This window comes from Benincasa hispida, chromosome 8, assembly GCF_027475165.1.
Source record: "Benincasa hispida cultivar pf3 chromosome 8, pf3_genome.v1.1, whole genome shotgun sequence".
In the NCBI taxonomy this organism is placed as follows: Eukaryota; Viridiplantae; Streptophyta; class Magnoliopsida; order Cucurbitales; family Cucurbitaceae; genus Benincasa; species Benincasa hispida.
Genome location: NC_143485.1, coordinates 46,855,674 through 46,873,351, shown reverse-complemented (window position 1 = coordinate 46,873,351; position 17,678 = coordinate 46,855,674). Strand labels below are relative to the sequence as shown.

Sequence of the window (17,678 nt, the reverse complement as noted above, 5' to 3'; positions counted from 1 at the left end):
TCATAAGAAAGTAACTACAATAAGAAAAACAATAGTTGGAATATGCAAAAGTTAACATTTTAAAAAAAACATGAAAATAGATAAAAGAAAACAACAACATTAAGTTTAAATATTCTCAAAGTCGAAAGAAACACTTGATGTTCTAGAAACACATGAGATTCAGTTTCAATATTCTAAAAGTCAAAAGAAACACTTGATGTTCTAGAAGCACATGAGATTTAAAGAAATCTGCCATATCCAAATTTGTCATTATCCTGGTATGTGAAATTTACTTCCACATTTTTCTCTTTTTCCTTCAGAGAGGCTTGATAGATCGACTAAGTGTTTTGACGTATGACAGGTACGTGACCAATACCCAGTCATTCCGCATCAGGAGCATTTATTTCCAACACTTTTTGAAATCTTATCTTGTAGAGTTTTTCCTTTGTGATCATCATTTTGTATGGTTCTTTTGAAATTTGAATGATTAGAATGGCCACCACGAAAACAATAATTATTTCTTCCTCTGCCATTTTCGCGACCTCAACCACGATTATTATTAAAACTCACAGCATTCACTTCAGGGAATGATGTCGTTCCAATTATTCGAGATTCATGATTTTTCATCAATAACTCATTATTTTGTTCTACCACGAGAAAACATGAAATTAGTTCAAAATATTGTATAAAACCTTTCTCTCTATATTACTACTACAAGAGCATATTCGAGACATGAAATGTAGAAAATATCTTCTCTAACATATCATATCAATAATTTTCTCTTCGCATAACAACAATTTCAAATTAATTTTAAATCATGTGAAGTTGTAATCACTTACTGATCTTAAATCCTGTAGCTTCAAGTGCATCCACTCATAACGAACTTTAGGAAACTATTTTTTTATTATCATACCTCTCTTTCAAATTTTTCCACAATATACAAGAATCTTTTATTGTAAGATACTCCATTTTTAATCCCTCGTGGAGATGATGATGAAAAAAAGTTATAGTTTTTGCTTTGTCCTGACTGGATGTCGTATTTCCTTATTTAATAGTCTCTCCAAGATTCATAGTATCTAGGTGGATTTTAGCATCAAGTACCCATGACAAATAATTATTGTCTTTAATATCAAGAACGAAAAATTCTAATTTTGTGAGATTCGTCATGGCAGCACTATCATAAATATTGTATTTATATTAGAAATTTAGTAGATATTAAATATGAAAAATAACATTAAATTTATTAATTATAATAAAAAGAGAAAAAAAAATAGACCTACTTTCAGCAGAAAAAACGACATGAGCTCGTGCTGATAACCTATTGTAAATTTGAGGAGCACAATGATATACAACAAGAACACGTATACGGAGAAATATAATATAATAATAATATATAATAAAGTAAATAAATATTAAAATAAATAAACCAAAATATATAAATAAACAAAATAAAATAAAATAAAACAACAAAAATATGAAATAAGAAATTTCTCCACTTTCTCCGACTTTCTTTGAATTTCACCAACGTGTATCTTTCAAACTCCACCAAATACCTCTATTTATTGACAAAATGGGGAGGTGGTTATTTGGACACTAAAGATGAATATTTACAAGACACATGACAATATACATGAGGTGTAGAGAAAGTGACATTTAACTTTTGACCCTAAGAATGGGTATCTATTTTACACATAATTCGTAATATATATATCTTGGAGTTTCTGAGATTTCTACTAGTTTTAGGAAAGTTTCTTTTAATTTAAAAACCAGAAATGTTTCACTTCAAAAAGTAGAAACAAGAACCAGAAACTAAAAACAGAAACAGTCTTAATTACAACTTTGGACCTAGATAAATTTAGAAACTTATTGAGCTTGGGTCTGTTTAGAAAATATCATGTGAACTGTTTTTACTTTGCAGGTGCAACTAAAGTGTTTTTAGACTCATGTTTACCAATATGTAACGTAAATTATTATAATTATAATAGAATTTCATTGATAGATCAATTATAATGCAAATATAATTAGATTATTTCTTATCACATCTACTTAGAACTATAAATTTGTCACATTTCTTATCACATCTACTTAGAACTATAAATTTGTCACATTTACTGTTATAGTTACAATTTAGGATCAAGTAACTGTGATATAACTAGAACACCTCCAGCTCATCAATCAGATTATATTTTTCTATTACATATTTGAAAGTGGTATCTAAATGTTAGTATGGGTATGAAATACAAATAAACAACACCATACATAATAAAATGGAATCCACTATTCAAATTACTTTATTACATTTTTCGTGGTAAATGTGGCCTAAATACTAAAAAAAAAAACTAAAAAAAAAAAAAAAAAAAATAAAAATAAAAATAAAAAAAAACTAAAAAAAAAAAAAAAAAAAAAAAAAAAAAAAAAAAAAAAAAAAAAAAAAACCAAGCAAACTCGGTTATATTTTGTTAACGTTATCTCCCTATAGTTGAGCTAAACAAAAAGAATGGCCTTCTCATGGTGAAATGGATGAACCAGACAAATCATGACTCCAAAGAAACCAACAAAGCACTACTAAATTTCATCTTTAATTTACAGATTGGGAGAGAATTCCAATCCATTTCAAGCCTTTGATTTTTCCCCCCTTCAGAAACGTATCGTATTCATTTCAGTCACGTGAATGTTAGAAACAAAAACAAATGAACCAAAAAACTGCAAAAGTGTTTTTTTTCCTTTTTATCTACATTGAACCTGGGAGTGAATGTGATATTTTCAAGAAAAGGAAAAAGTGCAGAGAAAGAATCATATGAATTTAGCTCTGGAGGTGAGAGAATTATGAGAATGAAGAGGACCAAGCTTCTGTATCCAATGCTTTAGACCTTTCTTGTGATCTTCCCAACTTGGCTTCTTCTCTAACTCTAGCTCTACATTCATCATCAATGTACCATCTTCCCCAACAGAACTCTCGAGTTGCTCTAACACTTTCACCACCTGCCAAAACTCCGGCCTCGTTTCCGGTTTATCGCACCAACATTGCTCGATTAATGCCCGCATCACTGGTGGACACTCGCTCGGGATGACCGGTCTAATATTCTGAAAAATACAACAGCCATAGTGTTTCAGATGTCAAGAAATTATAAGTTAGTAAATAAAGATTAGTACAAAACAAATAAATACCTTATCTACTACTGCAAAAGCTGCTTGGATGGGAGTCATTTCCTCATAAGGGATTTTTCCAGCTACCAATTCCCATAGGATAAGTCCAAAGCTGTAGATATCAACTTTTCTTCCGTAGGGTTTACGTTTGATCATCTCAGGGGCCATCCAACGAAAAGTACCGGGGTCCTCGGCCAGTGTATCACAATGTGCCTCCTCACAAGCAATGCCAAAATCGGCAATCTTTAGACAAAAGTCTTGATCAATAAGAATGTTTTCAGGTTTGAGATCCCGATGAATGACACCTTGCGAGTGAATGTATTCCATCCCACGAGCAATGTCTAAGGCAATGGCAATTTGTTTTTGAAGTGGGGGAGACTTTTTCTCAAGTTTGTGAAGATATGCCCTCAAGGAACCCTGAGGTAGATACTCAGTGATGATCAAATAAACGGGTGGCTTTTTCACAGCTGCTACTAACTGTAAAGCAATGTAAATACAATACTCTTAATAAAGAGAATTCAATAAACAGGTATTTTTTCTTTTCAAGCAGCAACAGGGAACTCATATCAAATGTTATAGAAATTTATACCATAAAAGTTTAGCAGAAAGATATGCCTGAAAACTATAGTTAAAATAACCTCAAAGTTTAATTCAGATGAAGTTGTCATCAATCAAGGAGCAAGGTGTTTACCTTTATAACATTGGGATGATGGAGACGAGATAAAAGGGTTACTTCCCTACTAAATTGCTTTACTAAGCGACATGTGAGATCGCCATTTTCGTCATTGACTGGTAGATTGATCATCTTAGCAGCAACGACTTTATCTTCATAAATTCCACGGTAAAGCCGACTATGAGCTCCAAAAGCAAATCTATGTCCAAACATCAACTTAGACAAGTCGATAGACGATTCATCTTCAGCTTCAACAGCAGTGACCTTCCCTCCACCGAACTTGGCCCACGACTCCTTGAATTTGAACTTCTCATTGCCTTTGAAAGAGACAAGATGCCTCAAAGGCCCTTTTAACTTCTCTTCCTTTAGGGAATTCCGGACCTTATTGTTTTTACTGAATAGCCTTTTACCCTTCTCTTTTGTAGGTTCTTTCCTCTGAGGCTGTGGAGTCGAAAATCGCTTCTGATCGATACGTGCATCCATAAATGCATTGGAGAGTGTAGTTTGTGGAGGAGGAGATAAAGATCTCTGCTTTGATAGGTTATAAGGAAGGGTAGATCTTGATTGAGCAACTGATTTGAGTGGTGGCTGAGTGGCCACAGGAAAGGAAGTCAATTTTAAGGACTCTAAACGATAACATATTGTGTGAGAAAACTTGGTTCTTCTTAACCAAGAATTAGCATCTTCCTCCATAGTTTTTCAAAAGGGTGAAAAAAAAAAAGAAACTAATCAATCTCGTACCCAAAAACTTTTTTGGTTTTCTTGTTATGCTTCACCAGCTGAGGAGAAAGCTTGAATTCAAAAGGGTAATTCTGAGATAAATTAGACCGAATCATACAGCTCTAGAACCCCAATTCAACAATTAAGAAAACGGGAAGCAACAGAAACAGAGAAACAGAAACTCTTCTTTCTTAAGCGAGAGCTAATCAAAGCTGTGAAGATCGATCAAGAACAAAATCGTTTCAACCAATAATCTCATCTCCATCAAAACCAAAATCCCTTGAAACCCAATATATCCCATGAAACACCAAGAGAAAAGCTTCAATCTCGGAGCACCCAAATCACAGTAATCTCTCACCGAACCTTCCGCCACATTGCCTGAAAATTCAACAAATTATTCCATCCCCTGTTTTCAAACCTAAACTTCTGGCTTCAAAAAAGTCAAACGACTTCGCCTTCCTACGTCTGGAAAATCCCACAACAGAAATCCTATAAACAAATTGAAAAAATAAAAAAACAAAGAAACGGAGGATTAATAATAATACCCCTTTTTCCAACCCCACCAAGAGAGCAAAAATCAAAAGAAAAGTCTATCAATATCTACAATCGCATTCATACCAACAACCACCATAAAATAAAAGTCAGAATGGAGGTTTCCCACAAGAGAAAATGCAATGGAGAATAAGACCAAAAAAAAATTACTTACCAAGAGAATAGCAGAAGGGTGGATCCACCCAGCAAGATTGGAGGGCATGAAATTTGGGAACTGGGAAAATGGGTTTATAATTGGGAAAAGGAATGGATGAATTTAGAATCTTTTGGTGGGTTTGATTCTGGAATTGGGAATGACAGATGTTAATTGAAATGGAAAAAGAAAAAGAAAAAGAAACAAACAAGCAAACAAGAAAAATATCAAAAAATCAAGTGTGGTACGCACGCAGACGAACGGGTGTTGGTTTTCCGGGCATCCCGTGGAGCCTATCAACTTTCTTTTTCTTTTTTCTTTTTTTTTTAATAATTATTAAAAATTAAAAAAATTAAAAAAAAAATTAAAAAAAAAAAAAAAAAAAAAAAAAAGGTGGTACTTGGGAGGGGTTCTAGTGCGGCGTGGCGGCAACTGTGGGCCCAAAATAGCCACAAAATGTGAAAGGAAAGTCCACGTGTCAACTCAAAAAAAGAAAGTCCACGTGTCACAATCATAGGCAATTTCAAAGATCAAAAGGCGAAACATTGCCTTTTGTTTAAATTCCAGCGTGGCACTGGGGACGGAGGAAATCAATCAAAACCATCTCTCCTCGGATTAAATCGCCTAGTGAGGTATAGTTTCGTTTTTTTTTTTCTTTTTAATATTTAATTGAATTCGTAATTATTTTACTATCTCACGCTTGTGTTCATCAAATGGATCTGAAGGTTTGGGCTTGACTGTTGTTTTGGGCTGAAAATGGGCTTCGAAATTATTATTTTTGTGTACGGAATTTAATCCAAATATAAAATATCGATTGCTTAAAAGATCTTATATGCATTAAATGACCTCTCTTTTTTTTTTCTCCCCCTTTTAGTAAAGCATTAAATGTCGCATCGTTTGTGTACTTTTAAATGGCAATAATCTTGAATTGACATTTACTTCAACGACCCATTTGCCAATGCATTGACATTTTCTTCCGTAGAATGGAAGTCAAATCATTATTTTGGAATCTAATATCTATAAACCAATATAATGAATTCAATAATTAAAAAAAATCCAAAAATCATCCGTAAAATATGATAATAGTTACAATTATATCTTAAAATCTTTGATTTTAAAAATTATGCCTTTAAATTTATATATGTATTAAATTTGGTTGAATTGGTCCTTGAAATTTACATGATTGTATTAATTATAACATTTGTATAAGTTTACGAATTCAATTTTTATCATCTCCGAGTCCAATTCAACAATTATTATAAGTTTGATGATCCAATTTAACACCTAACTTTAGGGGTCCAATTTTTACAATTAAAAGTTTGAGAGTATATTTGCAACTACCACCATAACTAAGAGATGGTTTTTGCAATTTATCCTAAAAAAACAATCAAAATCAACGTAGCTCAAATAACATAAAATTTATATTATAAATTTAAAGTTGTGTTTGGTTTAACTTTTGAAGTGTTTAATTTTAAAAATAAGTCATTTGAAAAAAATGAAGTGTCTAGCTACCCTTACAAATAGCTTTTGAAACATTTTAGTATATTTTAAACCATTTTTATAAAAATAATTTAATAAAAAAAAGTTGGTTGAAAATGAAAAAAAAAAAAAAAAAAAAAAAAAAGTTTAATAACGATTTTTATTTGTTGAAAATTAAATTAAATTTAAAAAAAAAAAGGTTTGAACTTACAAAAGAAAAAGCCAAAAGGTCAGATGTGTATGGTATAGTGTATTGAATATTGAGTTCATCCTATAATGGCGGTCTGGGGAGCAATAGAAGGCAATAATTTTGTTTCTGTGTTTGCATGAAATGAAATCACTCCCTCTGTCAGCTGCCTCTGCATGTTACTTTCTCTTTCCACTTGTCCATTTCTGTCTTTTTCCCTTTTTATTTCATTAAACGACAACTTCTTCTAGACTTGCAACATTCAACTTCTTAATTTTATAACTTAAATTATGAAATTTGTGTTTTATTCAATTCCATCAACTGGATCAAGTTCAAAAATACCGTAGATTTTCAAATTATCGACAAAAATGAGTATTTAGGAAAGAATTTTTAAAAATGAGTAGAAATAAATTGTATTGACAAAAATATGGTAGTTTTGGTATGAAGGAAAATTGTGTACGGGGTACACGAAAAAAATGTCATGATACTAAAGAAGATTTACAATTAATTCTTTAATTTGAAAATAGAAGTTTACATGAAATTTAAAGACGACCCTCTGGCCCTTACCCTACATTGGATTGTCTTCGTGTGCCTCTAAATTAGTTTCACCCTGTTGTCGTTGACGTCTACAATGAATACGTCTTTGATCAATGTCAGCAACATTGAGTCGTCTTGTTTGTTGAATGATACTTTATATGTTAGACCAATGTTTGGTGACAAATTGAACCCAACTCTGATAAATTGTATTGTACTGAATATTGTTGTACATCTTCGATAAAATTATTCTGTACGATGAAAAAAATAAATACTAAACAATATTCATATCATATATTTGGGAAATGTCTGATTTTAAATCTCTTACCATGTAATAATAGTAAGCGCTGTCAGGTGTGATATATCGCCTCGTGATTGAATCGTACCAGGGAAAGTAGTCATCTGATACAGTTGACCCATTTGTTATTTCTCCCTGTGCACAACGATCATGTCGTGCATGCCAGTAGGATATATATTCCGCATGAATTCGACGTCAGTCTTGGTCGTGCTTATCTCTCAAATCAATCTGGTATAATGCTAGGAGTGTGTAGCACAACGAAGGTATCGTTTGTCGCAGAACGAACTGTCTCAACACACGATATGGATGCTACTACTCTACTATATAGAAGCATATAAGAGGGCTAACGGTCAACCAAATGTCTTCACCATCACGACAATAATCAGGTAGTGATGCTCAAATATCTTGTGTGTATGACATCCAATTAATCTGACAAAAAAAGAAGATAATTATACACCCAAAATGTTTTAAATATTCATTTATATATACATTTGTTACCCGATTGTGCATTAGTCTGTCAAATATTTTTCGGTATACTAGCAACATATTTGCTGACTGTTCAGAGGCAGTTAATACACCACTCCATTTAAAATTATAAAAAAAAATACAATTAATTTATATTCTTATATAAAATGATAACAAAATAAATATATAAATGAAATAATATCTGGCACTAAGTGGACAATGACCTGGGGTCTATAACCAGACTTGTGGTGCTATAATTGAAAATCTATCATAAGCCCATAATTGTAGTAGTATCAGCGGCCCCACTACTTCCAACGCTTGTGCATTGGTAGCCCGACAAAGTTCTTTATAAAGTCATGCAAGATAGGCACCACCCCACGAGTTTGTACCAACATGCTCGAAATCAGACAGTAGCGAGAGAAACATGAGATGTACTAGAGTGTTCGACTTATCGCGAACAAAAATCCTCCAATAAGCTGCATAATGTATGCTCATGCATACCTACGTACATTGATGTCGTTGGCATCAGGAAGTAATTTTGGAAACCAGGACGCCAACCACGGGATACTCAATCTTAAGCCTTTCAAATCATTTGGTAGAACGCCTAAGAGCTCGTCACAAACATTCTTCCAATCATATTTTAATGAACCTGTCAATGGTTCTCCATCCACTCGTAACCCAAACTGAATGGTAACATCCTACAATGTAATTGTACATTCCCCATAAGGCAGGTGAAATGTGTGGGTTTCTGGTCTCCAACGCTCAACTAAAGCAGTAATGAGGTGCCAATCAAATTGGATAAATCCGATCTGTGCAACCCCAAGAAAACCTGCTTGTTCAACGTAAGGAATAATAAGTTGATTAAATGGGATAGTATATTATGTAGATGTCTTCCTTCTCCGACAACCCAAAACTATGGTAGAAGAACTATCCCATATCGAGAACGATGCGTATTTTATTGATATAGTTGTACAGAATTAGAAGGACCAGACTCCATTACCTAAGAAGTTCAAATTACATTACATAACAAAATCATTTCCTAAGAATGGATTGGATACAATAAATTCATTACATAAAAAGTACAATTACATAAAAATATAAGTACATAAAAGATACAAGTACATAAATATACAATTACATAAAAAATACAAGTACATAAAAGATACAATTACATAAAAGATACATTTACATAAGAAATCCAAATATTTTCTTAAATCAACCCAACAAATAGCTCATCAAAATCATCCAGAAAAATAGCCCAACAAAATCCAATTTCTAAATTCAACATATAAGATCTAAAGATATACATTTAAATCAACCCAAATCTAAGATCCATAAACTATACATTTAAATCAGCCCAAATGAAAAACAAAATTATATAAGTAATCTTCATTTTTATAAACAAATACATATATTGGAAAAAAATAAAGAAGAAACTTTACCTAAGCCAGATGGTAATCGTGAAGACGGTAGATTTGGCGACCGGCGGTAGTGGGGAGGAAGAAAGGAGAAAAAGGTCTCAGATGGGGGAAGATGGGGTTGTGGCATTTAAGAGACCACTAAGTCGTGTATCCCGGGTAATCGTGGACCCGGTCCACGATTACCTTGGTCAAAGTTGCATGACTGCCACATTGGCAGTCTACGCGTGCCAGATCACAGGGACTCGTATACCAAGTACACGATTAGAAAACCTATTTTTGTCAATATTATCCATCAACCCTATTTTTGTTAATAATTATTAAAATAAAATTATTTTAAAAAAATTCCCATCAACTTTTTAAAAAATTTAGTCAGTAAATATTTATTTTTGCAAAGCAATATTTACATATCTATTAAACATGAAATTTAAAATTTTATCATTTTCAAAAAAAGAAATAATTTTATTAGACATAAAAATTTACTAGAGAAATTAATTTAAAATAATTTCTAAATTTTTTAGTAGACACAAAGTCGAAAGTTTGTATTATATATTAGACATTTTGCTCTCTACTCTAAACCCCAAATAAATAAAATTTTAAATAGCATAGTCTTTTTTATTCACACTACAATTTTCTTTTGGTGACTAATGCATGTCATTTATCAGTTGAGTTGTGCTTTCTTTTGCTATGATATTACATTTATAAATACTTTTTAATGTTGGTGGACTCTCATTATCAATTTTTAAAAAAATGTTAACATGACATACAATAAATTGAGAGAATATCCTATCTAAACACTAGAAATGTATCTTAAAACATTTATAGTATGATCGTAATATGAATAGCTAATTCTCATGTTTATATTGTTTTTCATGAAATTAGAAGCATTTTAGATATGGAATGGAGTCATAAATAAAATAAAATATAATGAATGTTGAAGGATTTTTCTTTTTTTTTTTTTTTTTTTTTTTGAGTAATATGGATTCAAAACAAAAGCACCATGGCGCAATCAAATCATATACAATAACATTGATCTATGGAGGGTGATCTTCTAGCAAGACAATAGAATCATGAGTTCTCAAGTATGGCAAGCTAGACCGTGAGCAACATAATTACAATTTTGAGGACAAAAAAAGCTCAAAATAGTTTCTCACTAATGGAAAACCCAAATGTCATCAACAAAAGGCTTGGATTTCGTTTGTTGAAATAATTCCAACCTTTAAGTTTAAGAGAATCATCGAGTATGTTTCTCCAACTACAAAAATAACACTGAGGAGAGCAACAACCTCAATAAGCTCAACATAACCAATGAACTTTCCAACTTTTTTTGCATGGAACCTAGAGTTTCGATTATGAACAATGGTTTCATAACCTATCACTTCCATGGTAAGAAAATTGTCCAAGTTGAGCTAATAAAAATTACTTTCTAGGAACTTGCTATGCTCAATGTTTTCACTACAAGAAAGAAGACCCTCCCAACGCCTGAAATAACTGTCGGGAGTTAGTCTTACTCCCAACGTTGTCAAGTTTTGTGTTGGAAATGTAAACTAACTCTCAACGTCGTATAGAGTCGTGGAGAGTTAGGCTAAATCTCTTGATGCCATGTTGTTAGGCTTTAGAAGTTAGTATAAACTCCAACGAGTTAATTTACTCGTCGAAAGTTAGTATAAACTCCCAACATTCGATAGACCGTTGGGAGATGGGGTTTAAAATCCCAGATGTGAAATCGATTTTCAGATTTGAAATTGACAAACCATTAAGCTAGGGGTTTTTCTCTCCTCTCCATCTCTTCTCTTCGACGTCCCTTCGTCTCTATATCTCTTCGGTCGACCTCTTCGCCTCTCCGTTTGCGCCTCTCCCAATTTCAAGAAGAAGGCCAATTGAGCGAATCGACAACATTGAATCATTTGCCGAACGTATTTTGGCATTTTCTTGTGTTGAGGGGATCTTCTTCTCAGGTAGCTTCTGCTCCATTTTCTAGTTGAAAAAAATGTGGATTAATGCCTGAAATTACATTTTCGCATGAGTTGATTTCACGAGACGAGAATCTTCATTGTGACTTTTCTTTTTTGTTGTATTCATTGTTGAGGAAGAAACTGAGTGAAGAACGAGTGAAGGAGATTGCTAAGGTGGCAGTGGATATAAAGAGGGAATTTGTGTGTGATGCGGGGGAATCTTAAATTTGTGGTGGATAGGTTGGTTGGAGCCTTAGGGTATGGGAAAATCCATCATCTTCAAAATCTATTTGACTGCAGGAGAAGACAAATTTCTTTGAGAAGAGAGTTGGGGAATATCAAATAACCTCTGTGATGTCGAATTTGAATGGTAATGGATGAAGAAATCGAATTCTCGTAAAAGCGTGTGAATGCCTTGTATTTAGACAATTTATTTTTATAGACATAAAAACAGTAAAATGAAACATGCACTCGTAGGGTAAACGGTCAAAGAAAACCTTTTCTATAAAAGAGGAAGAAAAGAAGAAATCAAAATTTACATTTGTTGATTCCTCTAGTTAATTTATTCTTCCACAGTTATCAACGATTACTTTTCTATTCTCTAGGATTCCAAAGCCCTTGGAAGAGTGGTCTCCAAGAACTTTTTATGAGGAAAATGGTAGAGAATTTCTAGAGAGAAGTTAAAGAGAATGTGGAGGCTAGGTTTTGTGTAATAATAAAAACTCTTACCCAAAATGGGCTATAAGGATATATTTATATGGAGAAGGGTTAACCCATTCTTCAAGAATTTTCTTTTATACCCTTAGTACTAATTAATTAAATAGTCCTTATTTAATTAATTGGCACATTAATTAAACAACCATATATTAAATCCTATTTAATATATATTTAACTAATTATCATAAATATCATATATTTATGCTAACCTCTTATCTCCATTATTTCTTAATTAGTTAATTAACCATTAATCAATCAATTAAATAGCCAAATTAAATCATATTTAATATGATGTTAATTAACATATAAATATCACATATTTATATGTATACATCTCTTCATGAATCATTCATATGAATCTAATAGTTGAATCTTATTCAAATATATCTCTCTTACATAAATTGGATTATAGATCATATCTATAATTAACTATTATATATTAATCTCATTAATATAAAATTCTCTCATTTGATTTAAATAATTTAAAACATTCCTCATTACTATCCTTTGGTGAGCTAATAAGAGGACCTTATGGACCTAAAGCTCCAATGATATGAGATTAATTGATTAAACTTCTTTAATCCAATTAATCAATATTCATTAACTATCGATCACTCTAGTAAAGACCGATAGCTGCACTCTTCGCACTGTACATATATTTCTGTATTCATGGATATAACCAATCAAGAGAGCGATGACCCTTCACAAATGCTCATAACTACAGTTGGGTCAAAATACCGTTTTACCCTTGTAATTACATCTAACTCTTTAAGTACCATTGATTCCTCTAATGAAAAAATAGTTTATAGTCTAACTATATACCAACACCTCTCGAGCCAGTGAGAGATTGAGGCCATATTGTTCAAGACCCAAAACCAGCTATAAGGGAGAAATTTATCTACTTTCCCACAGAATGGGAAGGAGTGAATTTCATCTTGTGTAGTTGTGTTCCCAGTTTCCTAATCAAACAAATCCCCAAAATAGTAGACTTATTGAGTCGTCTATCATGGTAACTCTTACCCATACAGATCAAAGGATTGTTGTCATAAACAGTTGTTCATAACTCACTCAAGATTATTAAGGTCAAGTCTCCTATGGTCATCCTAGTGAAATATTATTTTATTCAAGTAACGGTGTTATAAAGAGAAACTAATTATTTTGTGGTCCGGTCTATGTATAAACTCCTTTATAAAAGATACCTCCACTCACATGTCTTTACATGAATAATATGATTCACATTGTTTGTAATACTTACATCTCATGTAACAAGTATAAAGTGGGTCATATCCGCAGTGTTACTAGGATGAGGCACCAAACCTTCATCCATTTACTATGGACCTTTTAGACTATTACTTGAACATAAACCAGCTGTATATCAACCAGATACTGTTCAAGTGACATCATATAACCTTGGATCTTACTTGATTAGATTGAATTATTGTTGTTTAAATGTCAAATAAAATACCTCTGATTTTATCAGATAAATAATTTGTGTTAACAAAACTACAAACCACAAGATACACTAAATTTTGGACATCAAACCCAGCAATGGAGGAATTCATGTGTCTAAAAATGGGGGAATTCTCTCTTCAATTGTGCAAATTGGGTATGAAATTTAGTCAGTTTAGGCTCCCTACTAAGCTTCAGATATGAAATTTAAAATGAAGTTTCAAATTATATTACCATATTGGAGGTATCAAATTAGTCAATTGCTATAAACTAAAGTTGTTAATGTAAGTCTATATGTTTGTTTGTTGTTGTGTGTGTTATGGAGGAGTGGTGTGAAATGTTAATGATTTGGGCTTGTTGGTGTCTTAGAATTATTTATAGGAAATGACATGAATTGTTACTAAGTATAAATTTGTTGTTTTCGTGTATATTTTGAGGAGCGGGTGTGAAATGTTAATGACACTGCAGGAAAAAAGACCTTCGATAACTTAAAAAAAAAAAATATATATATATATATTATAATAGGTTTTTTATAGCATTTTATGTAAAGTCCTGATAGCCCATGCTATGAAAAATCTGTACTTTTTATAGCATTTTCTAAATGCTATAATAAGTCAAACTTTTTTATAGTATTTATTTACAAACTATGAAAGAACTTCTTTTATAGCACTTTGTGAAGCTATGAAATGCTAGACTTTTTTATAACATTTTTGTAAAAGTTGTAAAGACAATTTTTAAATAGCACGTTTGATCTTTGTAAAATAAAGATAGCATTTTCAAAAAGATAGAAGTATTTCGATAGCTAAAATATATAGTTGTTATTTGTCTATTATCGAATTTAGTTAATGAAAGCAATAAGGCTTCAAATATTTGTTTTTTCTTTTATAAACTTTTGATAGCTTTAAAGAATGCTTATAAATTGTATTATTTATAGTTTCTCATATATATTCATATTGGTATTATTGTGTTTTATACCTTGTTATGCATTAAAAGTCAAATAAAAAAATTGATAATCCACATGATCAAAATGTATATATTTGAATCAACATTCATACAAGATTCATACTGCCCAACAAAAAAAATCGTATAGTAGCGAATATCAAACATTTGAAGATAAAACAAAATTTAAACTCTATAAATTACAAAATATTTTGATATAAAAACTCCAAATAACTCCAACTTAAGTTGTATTCATGGTCTAGACATTACTTAAATCATTGATAGTTCTTCATCAATCTACAAAAAGTCATTAGATAATAAAATCTAAGTAAAATTATTGAAATAAACAAATAAAATAATAAATAGATATACATACAAATTAAAACTTTATTAACACATATATATATGATCCTATTTAATGCTTCCTCCATTCAATTTTAGTAACATAACCACGAAGTCTATTCACATTTAATATCTCAATAAAGAGAAAACATATCCAAGTCTTTGTCATTGAAACAACGACCAGTATAATGTTAGAAAGACCAAAGGAACAAATATTTATCAAACAATTCTCACTTCTCCAAATTGAAGCCCAATCTTTAACCATAAATGTCGAATTAACAAATTTATGTTCGTCCAAGCTCAATCCCAACAAATTCCATTCAAATAATTTCCTATTCTCTTCTCTCATAAGATTTTCATAACAAAATAAAACGAAATGAAAATAAGATATATAAACATAGCACAACGCATAAAAAAAAAAAGGCCTACGAGCTTACCTCATTCTTTATAAGACATGACAATATATTGATTCATTTTTATCATTTACTCCATCTTCAAACATTCCTTTTCATGAATTGTATACCTATTATCTTGTGTGTTGAGACGAGAGAAATTTTTTGAATGAGTAACACCAAACCAGAACTTTGTTTTTCCAGCAAATTTCACACCTACAATATTCAACATTCAAATGTTAAGAAATTTAAAACTAGGAAAAGAAAATTTACATTTGATGCTATAAAAGAGAGAACACAATCTTTATATCACAATTAGATCAAAGTTCATATAATAGAGTTGCAAATGTTGAATGTTTAAGGTTCTCATGATACTTAAAAATATAGTGTATGTATGGCGATCGTGAAGTGCATAGTAACAACAAAAAATACAACTCAAAATGCCTGTTGATACTAAATATTTCCTTTCCTATCTAAATATCAAGTAACACTTGCGAGTTGCACCAAAACTTGTGAAGCAATGGAAGAAATTCAATGCTTTCACTGCCTTTTATCCCAAAAACTCAATAAAGAGTAATGTTGTAACAAATAACCAAAAACAACTTTTTTAACTTACCTCGAATTGTGTCGTAAATAACATATGGAAGCTCTTTAATTCACTTAGATGAATCTCTTTAGCTGAATAAATATTAAAAAAACTCTAATTCAGTAGAAATTTTAGATTTATGTGTGGAAGATTCAAGACTATAATTAAACAAAAAAATTGGCCAAAAATCTTCCTAAGCATAGATCCATGGTCTGAATAACTCTTTACCTTCCCAAAATTAAAGGAAAAACAAAACCACCTACAACAACCTCCTAAAAGAAAACCATTAAAGGGTTGAAAAAAATTATAACTAAAAAATATAAAGACAGGGAATGAACAAATAGAAAAGAAGAGTTTAAAGCCAAAATTTTGCAGCCATACTTTCAGAAATGATGTGTACAGAGATGAGTAGTAAAATAAATTTTGGGGGCGAGAACTTTCAACACCCAAGCAAATGACAAGAAAAAAACGGAAGGAAAAGGTTGGGGGGAAATGCTTTAAGAGAAAGAATGAAAAAAGAGTGAAAGACATGGTGAATGAGACTTTTTGTGCGAATAAGAAAAAGAGAAAAAGGTTAGACCTTTACGTACTTATATTTGAGCAACAACTGAAATAATTAAATCGGTACTGTAAATGCATATGATTAGCAGAAGAGAAGTATGGAATTACCTTACTTAGACAACCTATAAGAAAATTAGCAGAATCTGAGCATTATTTCACATATTTGGAACTAAATGGGAATGCAAAATCGGATCCAATCGCACTAGAAACAAAGAAGGAATGGGGAAAAACCCAACATATGAAATGGATAAAATGAGAGAAAAACAAGAAGTAAATGAGATATAAAATGGAATAGAGGACAAAAGAGAATGAACCAAATATTTGCCTAACAGGAACTAACTAAGAGCATCTACTTTCAGTTTTCTAAATCTTGTTCATCATGTTTTCATTGCAAAAATAAATTGACAGAAATCAATGCCAAGTGTTAGGTTGTATGTCCTAAAACTCGCTGTTTGTAAACATTAAACATATTCTATTTGCAATAAAAATGTTATTGAGGTTTATTCAATAGAATTGTTATTGAAGGTGTGTAATGTACTTAGTAAAAGCCTAAATCCAATAAACTAACGAACTCTTGGCTATAACATGAATACTTGAACTTTATATAAAGACATAAAAGTAGATTAAGTTCGAATATCTAAAACAATCTATAAGTATAAGGATAGGGTTGGGTACTTTATCCTGAGGACACTATGGATGTGGCCCGCTTTGTATTTAATACAAACAATGTGATTCCAAAATCGTTCATGTGGAGATATGTGAGTGGGGGCATCCTATGCAAAAGATGTTTGCATAAGATTGGGCCACAAAATAGTCACTTTTCTTTATAACGCCATTTACTGTTAAAACTGACTATTTCAATATGATGACTTTGTTCGGATTGGTGCCCTAATTCTCCCGTAGTCTTGTAGTTTATACACATTTTTATTAATAAAATAAATATTATTTTATTTGCATTTACTCATATCCAATAAACTAAGATCCGTAGTTATTTTATGTAAACTTGAGCATGTATGTGAGACATACAAGTGGATCATACCTTAAGTAATAATCTAAATGGTCTGTAGTATAAGGATAAAGGAGGGATATCGACAGCACCAATCTGTATGCTTGAGCATGTAATCTGTATGTTTACGTTTAAAGGAAGTTTGT

At 31.5% G+C, this 17,678-nt stretch overlaps 1 protein-coding gene across 2 annotated transcripts; it reads right to left on the bottom strand.

The window, feature by feature from the left end:
- Positions 1-2,528: 2,528 nt before the first annotated feature.
- Positions 2,529-5,485, bottom strand: LOC120069332 (serine/threonine/tyrosine-protein kinase HT1-like). 2 transcript variants are annotated; one of them, XM_039021068.2, is made up of 4 exons: positions 5,226-5,485; positions 3,818-5,008; positions 3,148-3,603; positions 2,529-3,063 (listed from the first exon to the last, which is right to left on the bottom strand). In XM_039021068.2, the coding sequence occupies exons 2-4, from the start codon at positions 4,490-4,492 to the stop codon at positions 2,773-2,775; spliced, it is 1,422 nt and encodes a 473-aa protein (XP_038876996.1). In that variant the 5' UTR covers positions 4,493-5,008; positions 5,226-5,485; the 3' UTR covers positions 2,529-2,772. The 2 variants fall into 2 exon arrangements, with proteins under 2 accessions (XP_038876996.1, XP_038876997.1); XM_039021069.2 differs by having other exon boundaries at positions 3,818-4,984; positions 5,226-5,445.
- Positions 5,486-17,678: the final 12,193 nt, after the last annotated feature.